The sequence below is a fragment of the Myotis brandtii genome, unplaced genomic scaffold (genome assembly GCF_000412655.1).
Source record: "Myotis brandtii unplaced genomic scaffold, ASM41265v1 scaffold1026, whole genome shotgun sequence".
Taxonomy (NCBI): domain Eukaryota; kingdom Metazoa; phylum Chordata; class Mammalia; order Chiroptera; family Vespertilionidae; genus Myotis; species Myotis brandtii.
The window spans coordinates 1411814-1425926 of NW_005353435.1; the positions used below are offsets into that span (position 1 = coordinate 1411814).

At 43.9% G+C, this 14113-nt stretch overlaps 1 protein-coding gene across 3 annotated transcripts in view; it reads right to left on the reverse strand.

Moving 5' to 3' along the window:
* Nucleotides 1-14113, reverse strand: part of RGS7 (regulator of G-protein signaling 7) — a 63751-nt gene that overhangs the window by 909 nt on the left and 48729 nt on the right. For 2 of the 3 annotated variants that reach the window (XM_005856373.2, XM_014535880.1), the window contains 4 exons: nucleotides 13719-13844; nucleotides 10288-10474; nucleotides 8483-8572; nucleotides 5535-5615 (listed from right to left, as the gene is read on the reverse strand). In XM_005856373.2, coding sequence (XP_005856435.1) covers nucleotides 5541-5615; nucleotides 8483-8572; nucleotides 10288-10474; nucleotides 13719-13844 — 478 coding nt within the window. In that variant the 3' untranslated portion in view covers nucleotides 5535-5540. The remainder of the gene's footprint in view (nucleotides 1-5534; nucleotides 5616-8482; nucleotides 8573-10287; nucleotides 10475-13718; nucleotides 13845-14113) is intronic. The other variant, XM_005856372.2, reaches the window with a different exon arrangement.

Consider the following 14113-nt stretch of genomic DNA (forward strand, 5'->3'; position numbering starts at 1 on the left):
CTCCCCATTGCGAACAGACTGATGGGTTCACAGCACAGAGCAGCAACTCAGAAAACATGTCCATCCACGTCCCATCCAGGCTCAGCGATGATGCAACACCTAGGTTAGCCGCTGGGGTACAAGGAAACCCAGTAAGCTGCCCCGGGAGATAGCGACGTGCATGCATTCTGGCTCAGCTGCTGGGATTGGTGCCGCACTGATAAATATCGAGAGATGCCCAGAGGGTGATTTCATTAAGTGAAATGTATTTTTGATGGTGTGATTGGTGGAACCCTCAAGATAGAGTCTGTCCCTCATCCTACAGAGTGACGGAGAGAAAGGTGCCAATTATACATCCAAGGAAAAGACCTCTTTGCTCCTTATTTTAAACTTGAGGCATCGCCCTGGCTTTTCCTACCTGATTTCCTCCAACCCCAACCCCGGAATAATCCCATCTATTCTGATTCCACATATTGTGTTAAGGCCTAGAATACATCTTCATGTTGGGGAGCGATCTTGCAAGCTAAAGTGTCCCTGTTAGTTACAAGTACTCTGAAGTGGTAAACATTTCAGATTGGAATTATTTTATCAAAACTGTATAGAGTGTGAGTTCCTAGAAAGTTAAAGATAAACTCAAATTGTTGAGACCTGGTGTGTTTAATGTTGAACACTGAAAAAATTCTGTCATAATGGACTAAAAAGAGATGGTTTAGGAGCACATTTACATTTAACTACTGATTACTAGTTTCTGTGTGGACTGAGAAAGAACAAGACAAATACTTTAATTCCCTTAGCTAAAAATATTTTCCTGAAATAAAAGTGGAGTAGGTCCGTTAGAGAAAAATGAGAAAAGCACAGAAAAATATTACAAGAAATAAACATTATATGAAATACAGTTTTTTACATACTAATTATCACCTACTTTTTATACAAAAATATGGTTTGTTAAAACTGGAATTACGCTGTGCATAATATTTTGACTTATTATGAGTAACATGTATATTAAAATAATTATATTTTGATCAATTATCCATGCTACACATATTTCTTCTAATATAATGTTTTGTTCACATTCATTGCGTTAGTGGGTAGGAAAATCAATTTAGAAAGATGCAGACAACATTAAGAAAATAATTGAATATTATAGAATAGGTCAGAATATCTCAGACTGTGTTGCACATAATAAGGATAATTTTAGTTCTAAACACAGATAGTTTATATGTTAGAGTTTAGTTCTACACAGTACCATTTATGTAGTAACACACACAAACACGTATGCATTACTATGTCAAATGTGGGTGGCAAAAAATAAAGATGAAAACCACTACTCTAAAATCTAATTTTTAATCGCTGTGTAATATTCTCCCAGGTAGATATACCCTGATGCATTTAAGAAATTCACAACTGTGCATTCAGACTGTGTCTTCTGTTTGGCATTTATAAGATGCAACAGATATTCTTGCTTGAGTGTGAACACCTGGGTTTCTTAAAATGATTTATTAAAAGTTGAATGACTGATTGAAAGTGAGAGACTTTTTGAAGGTTTGACACATTCTGTAAAGTTTCATTTGGGAAAAGTGATTAGCAATTACACTCCTATGAACTGTGTAGGAAATCACTTTCATGAGAAGAGTGACCCGACGTTGGTGCCGCTGGTAGTGCCAGCCCCAGATGAGTTATTCCTGTCGACATCGACCCTCTTATACACCTCGAGCTTCCTAAGAGGAGTGGCCATGTCTCGCGATGTGTGTGTCCTCCGATAGGGGGCAAAGCGCCTGTTGTCATTTTGTTGGATGGAAATACAGTGGGGCCTTGACTTACGAGTGTCCCGACTAACGAGTTTTTCAAGATACGAGCCGTCTCTCAGCCGATTTTTTGCTTTGAGTTGCGAGCTAAAATTCGGGTTACGAGCCAGCTTCAGATACCCCACCGCTAGTTGGCGCAGCGAACGTCACAGTGAACGCCACAACATCAGCCCAGCATCACGTGTCTCACTCGTTCACTTTAAGATTTGACATACGGAAATACAGTGGGGCCTTGACTTACGAGTGTCCCGACTAACGAGTTTTTCGAGATACGAGCCGTCTCTCGGCCGATTTTTTGCTTTGAGTTGCGAGCTAAAATTCGGGTTACGAGCCAGCTTCAGATACCCCACCGCTAGTTGGCGCAGCGAACGTCACAGTGAATGCCACAACATCAGCCCAGCATCACGTGTCTCACTCGTTCCCTTTTTGATTTGACATACGAGTAATCTGAGTTACGAGCTCCGTCACGGAACGAATTAAACTCGTAAGTCAAGGCCCACTGTATGGGGTAGTGCTTGAGTACATGGGAGCTACTAGGGTACACGCTAATTACACAGAGGCCCCCAGGATGTCTCCATCGACACAGCTAGCTGGGGCCTCAGAGCCACGGCCATCGACCCAAGGTCAAGTAGATCAGAACAGGACTTGGGGAAATGCTACTGAAACTTCCGTTTCCGGGAGAAGTTTCCCACGGGGGGCTGTCTATTCAGCAGCCTCGAAACATTCCTTGGGAACCCCTGGGATTGCTCTCTGACCAAAAACCACTGTGCCATTCACAGCTTATGGGACGCGAGCGGCAATTTCAGAACGGATGATGCTACTAGGGGGAAATGAAGATCTATTGTCCAAACCAAACAGGCTATACACAGTCGGGTACATTTCATAGCAAGCGATGTTCCTAAAATTGCTTTCTCGGGCAAGTTATCACCACAAGCCGCTTGAGTTTCAATAAAACAAGGTGGGTAGCCATAGATGCCGACAACAATATGATAAATGAGGTGAGTTTCAGGTCCCTGAGAGGAGAAAGAGGAGAAAAGAGTTCATCCCTGTCCAGACTCGCTTTATGTGTTTGTTGGTGATATCTCTGGTAGGGAGCCCATACCATATGCTTTATAATTATACATTCTATTTACTCAAGGTGCTCTAGGAATTTTCTCAGACAGTTCATCTGTATGAATATACCTGGAATCTCAAGTAATAAAATCTACAGCACTCAACCCCCCCAAAAAATACACCCAACGTTCTAAAAGTTGCACGGATACAAGTCAAAACCTCCCTTCACTCAGTTCCTCATCTGCTTGTGTATCATTTTTTAAAAAATATATTTGTACTGATTTCAGAGAGGAAGGGAGAGGGAGAGAGAGAGAAACATCCATGATGAGAATCATTGATCGGCTGCCTCCTGCACGCCCCCTCCCGGGGATCGAGCCCACGACCTGGGCATGTGCCCTTGACCGGAATCGAACCCGGGACCCTTCAGTCTGCAGGCTGATGCTCTATCCACTGAGCCAAACCAGCTAGGGCTTGTGATGCTATTTCTAGAACCAGGTTATAACAATATGCAGGACCAGGACACTAAACTTCTACAAATAAACACGAGTTGAAAATGGGCTCACCCTCCAGAGGAGGGTGCCACCCGGTGGCAGCATTTATCAAGGAGCAAGGTGATCAGTGGGGAGGGAAAGACTTTGGGAACAAAATAAATTTTGGGTCAGTGGCAGCTGGGCAAATTATGTCCCTCCCGGGCAATTAGGTGTGATTCTGGGCCAATTATGTTCCTCCTCTGACCCTTCAGTTTTCTCACTTGTGAAATAATGACTATGATCATACCTAATGTGCAGGGTCAGATTAAACAAAAATAGATAACAGTAGGATGGTGAAGGCCTAGGGCAGGGATGGGGGGGCAGGCTAGAAGAGGTTAATGGGGGGGACCAAAGGGGTACATGTAATACTTTCAACAATAAAAGTTAACAAAAAAAACAAAAGAAAAAGAAAATAAAATGAAGTATAGTTGACATACAATAGTACAGTATATTGGGTTTTTTTAAAAATATATTTTATTGATTTTTTACAGAGAGGAAGGGAGATGGATAGAGAGTTAGAAACATCGATGAGAGAGAAACATCGATCAGCTGCCTCCTGCACACCCCCCCCCCCCCTGGTGATGTGCCCACAACCAAGGTACATGCCCTTGACCGGAATCGAACCTGGGACCCTTCAGTCCGCAGGCCGACGCCCGATCCACTGAGCCAAACCAGTCAGGGCTACAGTATATTGTTTTAATTGTTCAATAGAGTCATTCTGCCTTTATATGCCTTACAATGTGATCATCACAATAAACCGAGTAATCATCTGTCACCATACGACGTTGTTGTGACGTTACTGACTGTATCCCCTGTGCTGTACATTCTATCCCAAGGACTGATTTATTTCATAACAGGAAATGTGCACTTCTCCCCCTTCACCTTTTCCACCCATCCCCTGAAAATGAAAACACTAATTGGAAAACATATCTGCAGCCCTATGTGTATTGCAGCATTATTTACAAGGGCCAAGATATGGAAGCATATCTCGGTGTCCCGTGATAGCTAAATGAATAAAGAAGAGATGGGAGATATATAAATATATATCTATATAAAAGCCTAAGTGACCGGCTGACCGGCCAGTCGTTATGGCATGCAATGACCACCAGGGGGCAGACGCTCAATGCAGGAGCTGCCAAGCGACAGCAACTTTGCAGAGTGCCCTCCTGACCCCTTGGGGGATGTTGGACTGCTGGTTTCGGCCAGATTCCCACAGGCCAGGTCATGGGATCCCACTGATGCACGAATCCGTGCACCATGTAATATATATAATAAAATAATATTCATCAAAAAAATAATAAAATCTTGTCATTTATGACAACATGGGTGGACCTAGACGGTATTGCGCTAAGCGAAGTAAGTCAGACAGAGAAACACAAATACCATATGCTTTTACTTATATGTGGAATCTGAAAACATCAAAACAACAAGTAAATGTGGTGCTGTTTTAAGAGTTGGGGAACTTGGTCAGAATCAGGGATGGGGTTGGAGGAAAGACATCCACTTGGCTTCCCCTTCCCATCTTCCTTAAGTTGCAGTATTATTTTTAATTCTATCACAGAGACGTCCACTCTAGTCTCACGAACAATATTCTGTCGGCATTACATTCGGAAAGGACGAATTGGAAACGATTCTTACACAATGTACTGAGCACGGAGCAACTTTCTCCGCCAAAACCTCGAGGCGTTTCTTGTCCCTTCCCTTCCCCTGGTGACATCTTATATTAAAGGTCAGAGACGGCAACAGCTCCCGCCAAAATGGTGGGAAGTTTCTAATGTGATGCATTCCCGGGGCCCGGCGGGTCCCAGCCCTTTACTTTGTACAACCCCGTGGGATGTTCAAAGTGGACACTGCTCTTTGCCGTCTTTCAAAATCTCTGCACACGGTCACCACGTGCCATTTGTACACACAGCCGATGGACATCCCCCACCGCCAAGATCTTTGGAAGGAAGCTAAAAGCAAACACCACATCTTCGTTGACTCCAATTTGCTGATGTTTCAACACACACAACTCCACTGAACTAGGCATCACAGCAGAAGCCACAACACAACACAGCACATCACACAACACACACACACACACACACACACAGCAGCAGCATGGAGCTAACCAGACAACTCCACAGACAATGCGGACGAACTGGAGTAGAAACCAAGAGTGGTCTACCTCTTTTCATAACAGGTTAGTGCTGGCCCTCAGTGTTGGAGTACAGTTTTTATGGCATGGGAAAATGGGGAGGTTCCTGCCCTATAAAAATAAATGCGGTCAAGGCTTTAGTTGGAGCTCGCACCAGGTCGGAAAGTCCCCAAGGCACTGGCACAATACAAAGAAAAAAAGAAGAGGAGGAACAATCCCACACACAAATATATCACCCAAACACATGGCGAGAGGCTAAGAAAACGGTGGCATAAAAAGGAGTGGCCTCCCGAATGCGGTATGCAACAACTTTCAACAGCTTTCCTGAAAAGGAACGGAGAAGGGCGGCCTGGTGGCGGGCCAGTGAGGGGCATAGCTTGTCACCGGCCACCATTTGGACCAAATAGGTCATTTTCTCCCTACAGATGTAGAAAGCACAGGCCCCCTCATTGTTCTTAATCTTTTAAGCGTTACAGAAAGCCAAGGGGGAGATCATAGAAACCCATGCACTCTCTTTAATAAAGGGTTATAGTGAATAAAAAGAAAAACGGAAGAAAATAATGATTTCTTCATTTTACGTATTATAATATAGGGGTCTTTGCAAACCTTGGTTTGATTGGTACTTGTAGTTTTTCATAGGAGACTTCTTTTTCTACCCTGGGAAGGGCTGAGACCCAAGGGTAGACAGAAACCAAGTTCTGGGAGACGGGGTGAGAAATTGGGGACATCGCTTGATTGGACTTAAGGATGCGTCATTCCTCCCCAAAGAAGACTTACCACATTCTGTGCAAATTTCTCAAAAGATGTTCTGCGATCCATGGAGGGTTCCGACTTAACACGTGCGGGGTGGGGCAAGGCAAAGGGAAACAGGGAACGTAAAAAAAAAAAAGAAAAAGAAAAAAGAAAGAAAGCAAGAAAACAGAGCAGAAAGACACAGGAGAGGAAATGATAAAACACCAAATCATGTCCTAACCCACGGGGACCGGGAGGGGGCCGAGCTGTCAAGGAAGGCCTCCTTTTATTAAAGACTTTATTTTATTTTCTTGTTATTTTTTAAAAATCTTTTTATTGATTTCAGAGAAGAAGGGAGAGGGAGAGAGAAACATCCATGATGAGAGAGAATCATGGATCGGCTGCCTCCTGCATGCCCCCTACTGGGGATCAAGCCCACAACCCGGGCCTGTGCCCTGACAGGGAATCGAACCGTGACCTCCTGGTTCCTAGGTCGATGCTCAACCACTGAGCCACGCTGGCTGGGCAATGATTTTTATTTTAAACATCAAAACTCTTCCCGTGCACACAAAATGGTGGGATTTCAAGTAAAATGCAACTACACTAAAATGAAGAAGACACACCGACACAGCGACGTGTTTATGCTGCCATCTGCCAAGTCTTTGAAAATCTAGAGGCGTTCGTTCCTAATAATTTTCTATCAGAACCAGATTGCTGTTGAGAACTAGTAATTTTATAAAGCATTGCCATCCAATGGAAATGTCTGAAAGATGGCAATTTCATTCGACGCTGTCCAATATTTCAGAAGCCCTTAGCTGTGATCACGGAGGACTTTGTATTTGGCTAGAATTCTGTGTGATCTCAACTTCCATTTAAGCTTAAACACCCCCACGTGGCCAGTGGTTGCTGTATGGGATGATCTGTCTACAGCAGTGGTTCTCAACCTTCCTAATGCCTCGACCCTTTAATACAGTTCCTCATGTTGTGGTGACCCCCAATCATAAAATTATTTTCGTGGCTACTTCATAACTGTAATTTTGCTACTGTTATGAATCGTCATGTAAATATCTGATATGCAGGATGTATTTTCATTGTTACAAAAGCTCAAAAGGTTCGCCATCACTGGTCTACAGAGCACTTTGAAAAAATCCCATTAGCCGAAGGATGATCCTGAAGTATAAAAAATTACAGTTTCATCTCAGAATTTAAAGATGCTATGAATGCTTTTCATGCTAAGAAACAATGAGTGGAGATGTTTATACTTTGAAAAAATCCCATTAGCCTAAGGATGATCCTGAAGTATAAGAAATCAGTTTCATCTCAGAATTTAAAGAAGCTATGAACGCTTTTCATGCTAAGAAACAATGAGTGGAGATGTTTATGTCCAGGTATTCCGTATCACGTTACCTGGATGAGATAAGGTACCCTCGACAGGAAGACTTTGAAGATAAACATGAATTGAATAATGAGGTCTATTGCAATTCTTCCAGAATGTGGGTGGGTACTATCTTAGATGCCTAAAATTCACTGTGGGGTTACTGAGGGATTCAGGCTAAATACCAAGTGAAAAATATTCAGAAGCCAATATCCCTACATTTTGACAGCTACCATTGGAAGAAAAAAAAAAAGAGTATTTTTAGTTATGGCGTCTGTGGCTAAAAACATATATTCTAGTTTACTGTGAACAAGGAAAATTTGCTTAATGAGATCGTTCTTTTCCTTTCTTTATTGCAAATTTTAAAAATATGCTTTTATTGATTTCAGAAAGGAAGGGAGAGGGAGAGAGAGAAACATCAATGATGAGAGAGACTCACTGACAGGCCGCCTCTTGCACGCCCCCTACTGGGGATCAGCAACCCAGGCACGTACCCTGACGGGAATTGAACCATGACCTCCTGGTTCATAGGTCGATGCTCAACCACTGAGCCACAACGGCCGGGCTATTGCAATTTTTTATTTCCTTGAACTAGGCATATCAAAGACTAACATGAAACACGAAAAACAGCTTAAAAAAAACACTTTGTAAAACAAGAACATCTACAGAAAAAAACAAAAAAGAAAATAAGCGATCAACAAAGAGAAGCAAAGAGAACTGAAATGGCTTCTTATAAAAGGCACAGGTTTGGGGAGGGTCTCGGGGTGTGTTCACTTACCCTCTGTCCACTTCCCCGGGGCCCCATGGAGGTCACCACTCCAAAGAATGATAACTGAGAACCCGATTTAAAAAGGTCACAAAGAACCGGTACCTTTTTCTTTGCCTGTAGAAGCTCCTGGTAGGCACTGGATCGTATAAAGCGTGGGTATGAATCACTTTTCATCAATTTGTAAATGTGCTCCTGGAAAGAAAGAACGGTTAGCGCGAGGCTCCGTCATTTCTCAGGGGAAACCAACCATCGTGATCAGAAGACAACAGACAGTTGGAAAACCAATCCGGAAGCAGCTAGAAATAAAGACCGATTCTGCTGCTGCCGAGAACACCTTAAGTTGACAGAACAAGCAGATCCTCAAGTTCATTATCTTATTCATAAGTCAATTTTAAAACTGGCTGAGGAGCTACGCAGAACGGAAATGGAATTTCGTTAACAGAACGTCATAAAGGGATTCTACATCAAGTTGTTGATTGCTATGGATTATTTGGGAATATAAATCAATCTGCTGGCGCTTCAAACTACTCCAGGTCAATGTAGAGTTTCGAACCCTTTGAGAGTGTCTGGATGTCCCAGTCTCTTCTTATTTGGAGAAAATATGTAATTTTAGAAATGACTCAGTTCTCCTCATCTCAAACACACCAGCAATAATGTGGAGTTGCTCTGAATGCACTTCAATACGTCAGGACGAAGCCTCGCTCTAGCCCAGCAGTTCTCAACCTGTGGGTCGAGACCCCTTTGGGGGTCGAACGACCCTTTCACAGGGGTCACCTAAGACCATCTGAAAACACATATATAATTACATATTGTTTTTGTGATTCATCACTATGCTTTCATGAATTATTTCCATATGGAAGAGTTTAGCATAGAGGGAGGACGGAAGTTCAGTTAGCTGTGTTCGTTTCCTACTCTGTAGTTTGCTTCCTTAAACCAAAGCCAAGGAGGAAATATTTTCAACTGGGAGTAAAATCAAGGAAGGGCATTCGTGTAGCTTGTTGTTCATGTTCTATACTGTATTTTACTTAGTAACACTGTTATTTAACATACGACATGCTTTCTAGAGTTAATATTCTTTTCTACAGATGGCTTAAGAAATTATGAAGGATGCGTGTTCTGATTTAAAGGCCAGCTGCAACACATCATTAGGAAATAATATCCTCTCGTTACAAGTTTATTTTTCTTCTTGAGAATAATATTAGAGAAAGTGGAAATTCAAATTGTTCTGAAGGGGGAGATTATGTCCAATTTGAGGGGAAAAAAACTTGGAATTTTGACTTAGGAAGTTAATATCTTCATATACATTTCCTTTCATTTCTTTTTGCAGACTGAAAAATTAACTTGGAAAATTAACGAGCGCCTGAATCTAGCATTCCACTTGATCATCAGTGCCGAAACGGGTTTGAGTCTGGCATATCTTACGCTACTTTAATTTAGTTCTGACTATGAGTAATGATAAATCATTTAGAAATATCAGTGTCTTAGAATCTCTATATTGAAAGACACTGAAGGGGTCCAATGTGTTACTGAGGTTGGGCCACTTTGTTGTTGTTTTTAATTTCCAAAAAATTTATTTTTATATATTTTTAAAATCTCTATTGTTGATTTTACATATGTCCCTCTATTGTCTGTGTCCATGGGTTATGCATATCTATATACAAGGTCTTTGGCTGATCTCTCCCCCACTCCCTTCCTCCATCCGTGCCCCCTCCCGGAGCCACTTTGGATAAATACTTGCTCACCTGTTGGGTGACAGAGGAGAAAATGAAGTTATGTTACATACAGTGACCTAAAGTAGAATATTAGACACGGCTGCCCACGACAAGAAAAACAAAATACAAGTCTCTCCACCCACCAACTCCGTGGGAGCACGTGCGTGACACAACTCGAGGCCCATGTGCACCCACCTGAGCATCTTCGAACGTGTACCTTCCGGGCTCCTTCACGTTCTGTGTGGTTTTGTCGTAGCTCTTCGAGTCCAAGTTGATGGCACTGGGGGCTCCTGGAGCCAGGAATTCTTGCCATATTTCCTGCACTCGAGAGGGGACTTCCCTGATGGGCCTTTTCTTCAAGTCCTCCACCGCCAGCCAGAACCTGCGTGGGGCGACACCGAGCGTTCACTCCAATGGATGGGGCAGAAACAGCCTGTTGGGGACCAGCTAGGACGGTAAGGAATAGTCATCACGCTCTGTCGGCCGCGATGGTGCTGTTCTGATTGGAGAAGGCACAGCCTAACCTGGCTGGGAGTGGCCTGTGGGCCTGGGCGCTCACCCGGACATGCGGCCCCTCCTCCCCATCCGGGCGCTGCCTGTGATCATGAAAAGATTAACAATTTTGCAGCAGAAACTGCCCATTAGCCCTTTCACCTACTTTCCCAAGTGATCTCTGTCCTTCTCCCCAATATAAGCAGCTGGCTGATGGGGGGGCAGAGCAGATGTTTGTGGGTGCCCTGCCGCTCTCCACGCTGCCAGCAGGATTGGAATCAATGCTCATCTAGGATTCACCCCTGTCTCTGCTGAACTGGCTCAAGTCGTGACAGGCAGCTTGGACCCATCGATTGTCTGGTTACACAATGTTTCATAATCTGAAAATCCTTATAAAATCGATCCACAATGAGGCCTCAGGATGAATTCACTTTCTCTGAGGGCTTCCTACATTGAGCCTTGACCGATTTTTTTTATTAGTTGTATTCAAAGGTGTAAAATGTTTCATAAGGAAATACTGAAAATAATTTAAGTGTTTGCTGTTAAAAGTGGATCGGCCATGCCTGGCTGGCGTGGCTCAGTGGTTGAGCGTCGACCTATGAACCAGGAGGTCAGCGTTCGATTCCCGTTCAGGGCACATGCCTGGGTTGCGGGCTCCATCCCCAATGTGGGGCGTGCAGGAAGCAGCTGATCCATGATTCTCTCTCATCATTGATGTTTCTCTCTCTCTCTCCCTCTCTCTTCCTCTCTAAAATCAATAAAAATATCTTTAAAAAGAAGTGGATCGACCAGAGCCCCCATTCTGTGCAACCTCCATTTTATTGAAGCTGGGAAGACCCATTTATGAGAGAGGAAGTGGGTTTGGAGGGTCCCAGGGTGAGTGACATACAGCATATGATGGGGGGATAGAGCCGTGCACTGTCTGTCCTGTAGTCTCTGGGCCTTGTGTCCATCTGAGCGCTGAGGGTCAGCACAGAGAGGATTTTCCCTTTGCCTGGCAAGGGGATTACAGCCAACCTTTCCTGGAGTTAAAAGAGCTCTGGGCTCAGCTCAGAACGGCCCTTATTGGAGAAATCAGGGCAAATAGCTAATTTTGGGCCATTTAATGCAGAGAGTGATGGGATGACAGAAGCAGGAAGCTCTCCCAGGCAACAACCCGAAAGGCTTATATTTGCAGGGGCATCGAAACCCTTCACATATATGTGATAGATGGGATGTTTCATACGCAATTCCTTAGCAGGGAAACCAGTGGGCATAGAATTACTGAGATGAGAAATGGTTAGCCCTGGCCGGTTTGGCTTCGTGGATAGAGTTTTGGTCTGTGGACTGAAGGGTCCTGGGTTCCATTCTGGTCAAGGGCACATGCCTGGGTTGCGGGCTTGATCCCCAGTGTGGGGCGTGCAGCAGGCAGCCGATCAATGAGTCTCTCTCATCACTGATGTTTCTATCTCTCTCTCCCTCTCGCTTCCTCTCTGAAATCAATAAAAATATATTTTTATGGGTAAAGACAGGGTAAAAATAAACCCCCTGGTGGTCAGTGCACATCATGGCGAGCGGTTGTTGAGCGGCGGTATAGCATTAGCATATTACGCTTTGATTGGTTGAACGGCCGACCGGTCGACCGGACTCTTAGCATATTAGGCTTTTATTATATAGGATTGTATAAAAAAAAATAAATGATGATGTGACCTGAATAGAGAAAATGTTCCTCGGTAGGCTCAAGGAAATCCTTAGCAACTGTAGCTCTCATAACCTTGAGAAGCTTCCTGTGAACTTGAAGGAGGAGAGGAAGCTGCAACCCAACAACCCATGGCGGGCACACGGGTACGATGAAACTCCTCCTGGTTCTGTCTGCGGTCACCTTGCTTAATCCCTGGGACATCTGTCAAAGTTCTGCATGTTCCTGAGCGCTCTGTTGTTGGTATCTGTTAAATTCCCCCAAAAGAATGTGACAGTGCCTGGCCCTGCTTCGTTCCTATGAAAACAGATGAACGCTGAGACCTTTCGGGAAATGAATTTCACAGGACGGCATGTGTCATGGGTAAGGGCATTAGGGCCTCGTGTTTCAAAAGGATAATGCGTGAGAGCGCTCATGGAAAAACGGTCTCAGGGAGTGGAAAGTTATCATTCCTCGGGGCGACGAAAGTCTACTCCAGGGTCTCCCACTTAAAGATTGAATTTCCAGGCGTCCTTCGAGTTAGAAAAATCTCAGAAATATGTGGGGATGATGTTTGCAACAGATGGGCGGAATGTGGACCCCTCCCTCACCAGCAGCTCAATGTGGTGCTGCTCTCAACTGCCTGAGGCTGTGTTTAATGGGCAAAGAAAAGAGCTGCCCCCACAGTTTCGTCTCAAGTTATTCCCCCCGCCCTTTGAGTTTGTTTTTTTAAATTGATTTCAGAGTGGAAGGGAGAGGAAGAGAGAGAAATATCAATGATGAGAGAGAATCACTGATCGGCTGCCTCCTGCGCACCCCGTGCTGGGGATGAAGCCCGCAATCCGGGCACGTGCCCTTGACCGGAATCGAACCCGGGACCCTTCAGTCTGCAGGCCGACGCCCTACCCACTGAGCAACACCAGCGAGGGCTCAAGTTATTTGACACAAGCACCCAATCTCTTTTTGTAGACCTCACTTGAGAAACCATATGCAAGGAAGACCAATATTCATAAGTAGTTGATGTTTTAATTTAACTGCAGAAACATTATTGGCCATTTTCCACTTTGCCAAATGCTTCTTTATGGAGTCCATTTCTCAAATGCACAAAATGTATATGTAAAAAGACAGGGTAAAAATAAACCATAGTCGATGTTTTAATTTAACTGCAGAAACATTACTGGCCATTTTCCACTTTGCCAAACGCTTCTTTATGGAGTCCATTTCAAATGCCCAAAATGTATATGTAAAAAGACAGGGTAAAAATAAACCACCCTGAGGAACGGAGCCTGTTGGACAGACTTTGCCTTATTTTATCTTTTTTTCTTCTTCCTCCATCAAGTGGCAGGAATTCAAAGGGCTCAAGTCCTGACCATGAATGTCGGAGGGAGAGTAATTGACCTGTTACGTCCTCCGCAACCGGACACACCACAGGTGGTATCTCTGGCTTATTGTGTACGATCGGCAAAACACGTCTTACCTCAAGTTTTCTGAGCTGAATTCTGACTCTAGGAATTTAAGGAACTGTTCTCTCCCAACGGGGTCTTTCAACGCTTCGTCCATTCCAAACCCCCACCGTTTGACCCTCTGCTGGCTTGGTTCTTTGCTTGAGGAGACAAAAGCAAACCAGACACATTCCGTTCAGTACAAGCCCTATTTGCTGCCATTACATTTCCTCTCAGAACCATGTATGTCTTGACATTCCCGTCTTTAACTGAACTTTCAGGGGGAAAAAATTCTCAGATTGATGACCCTGAATGCAATGGTAGTGAGGTGTAAGCTAGGCATCAATAATGAAGTCTACGGTCAGTTGAGCATCGGTTGGATCTTTTAGTTTTCTTCACCATATGGATTCTCTTAGTGTCTTTCAACAAC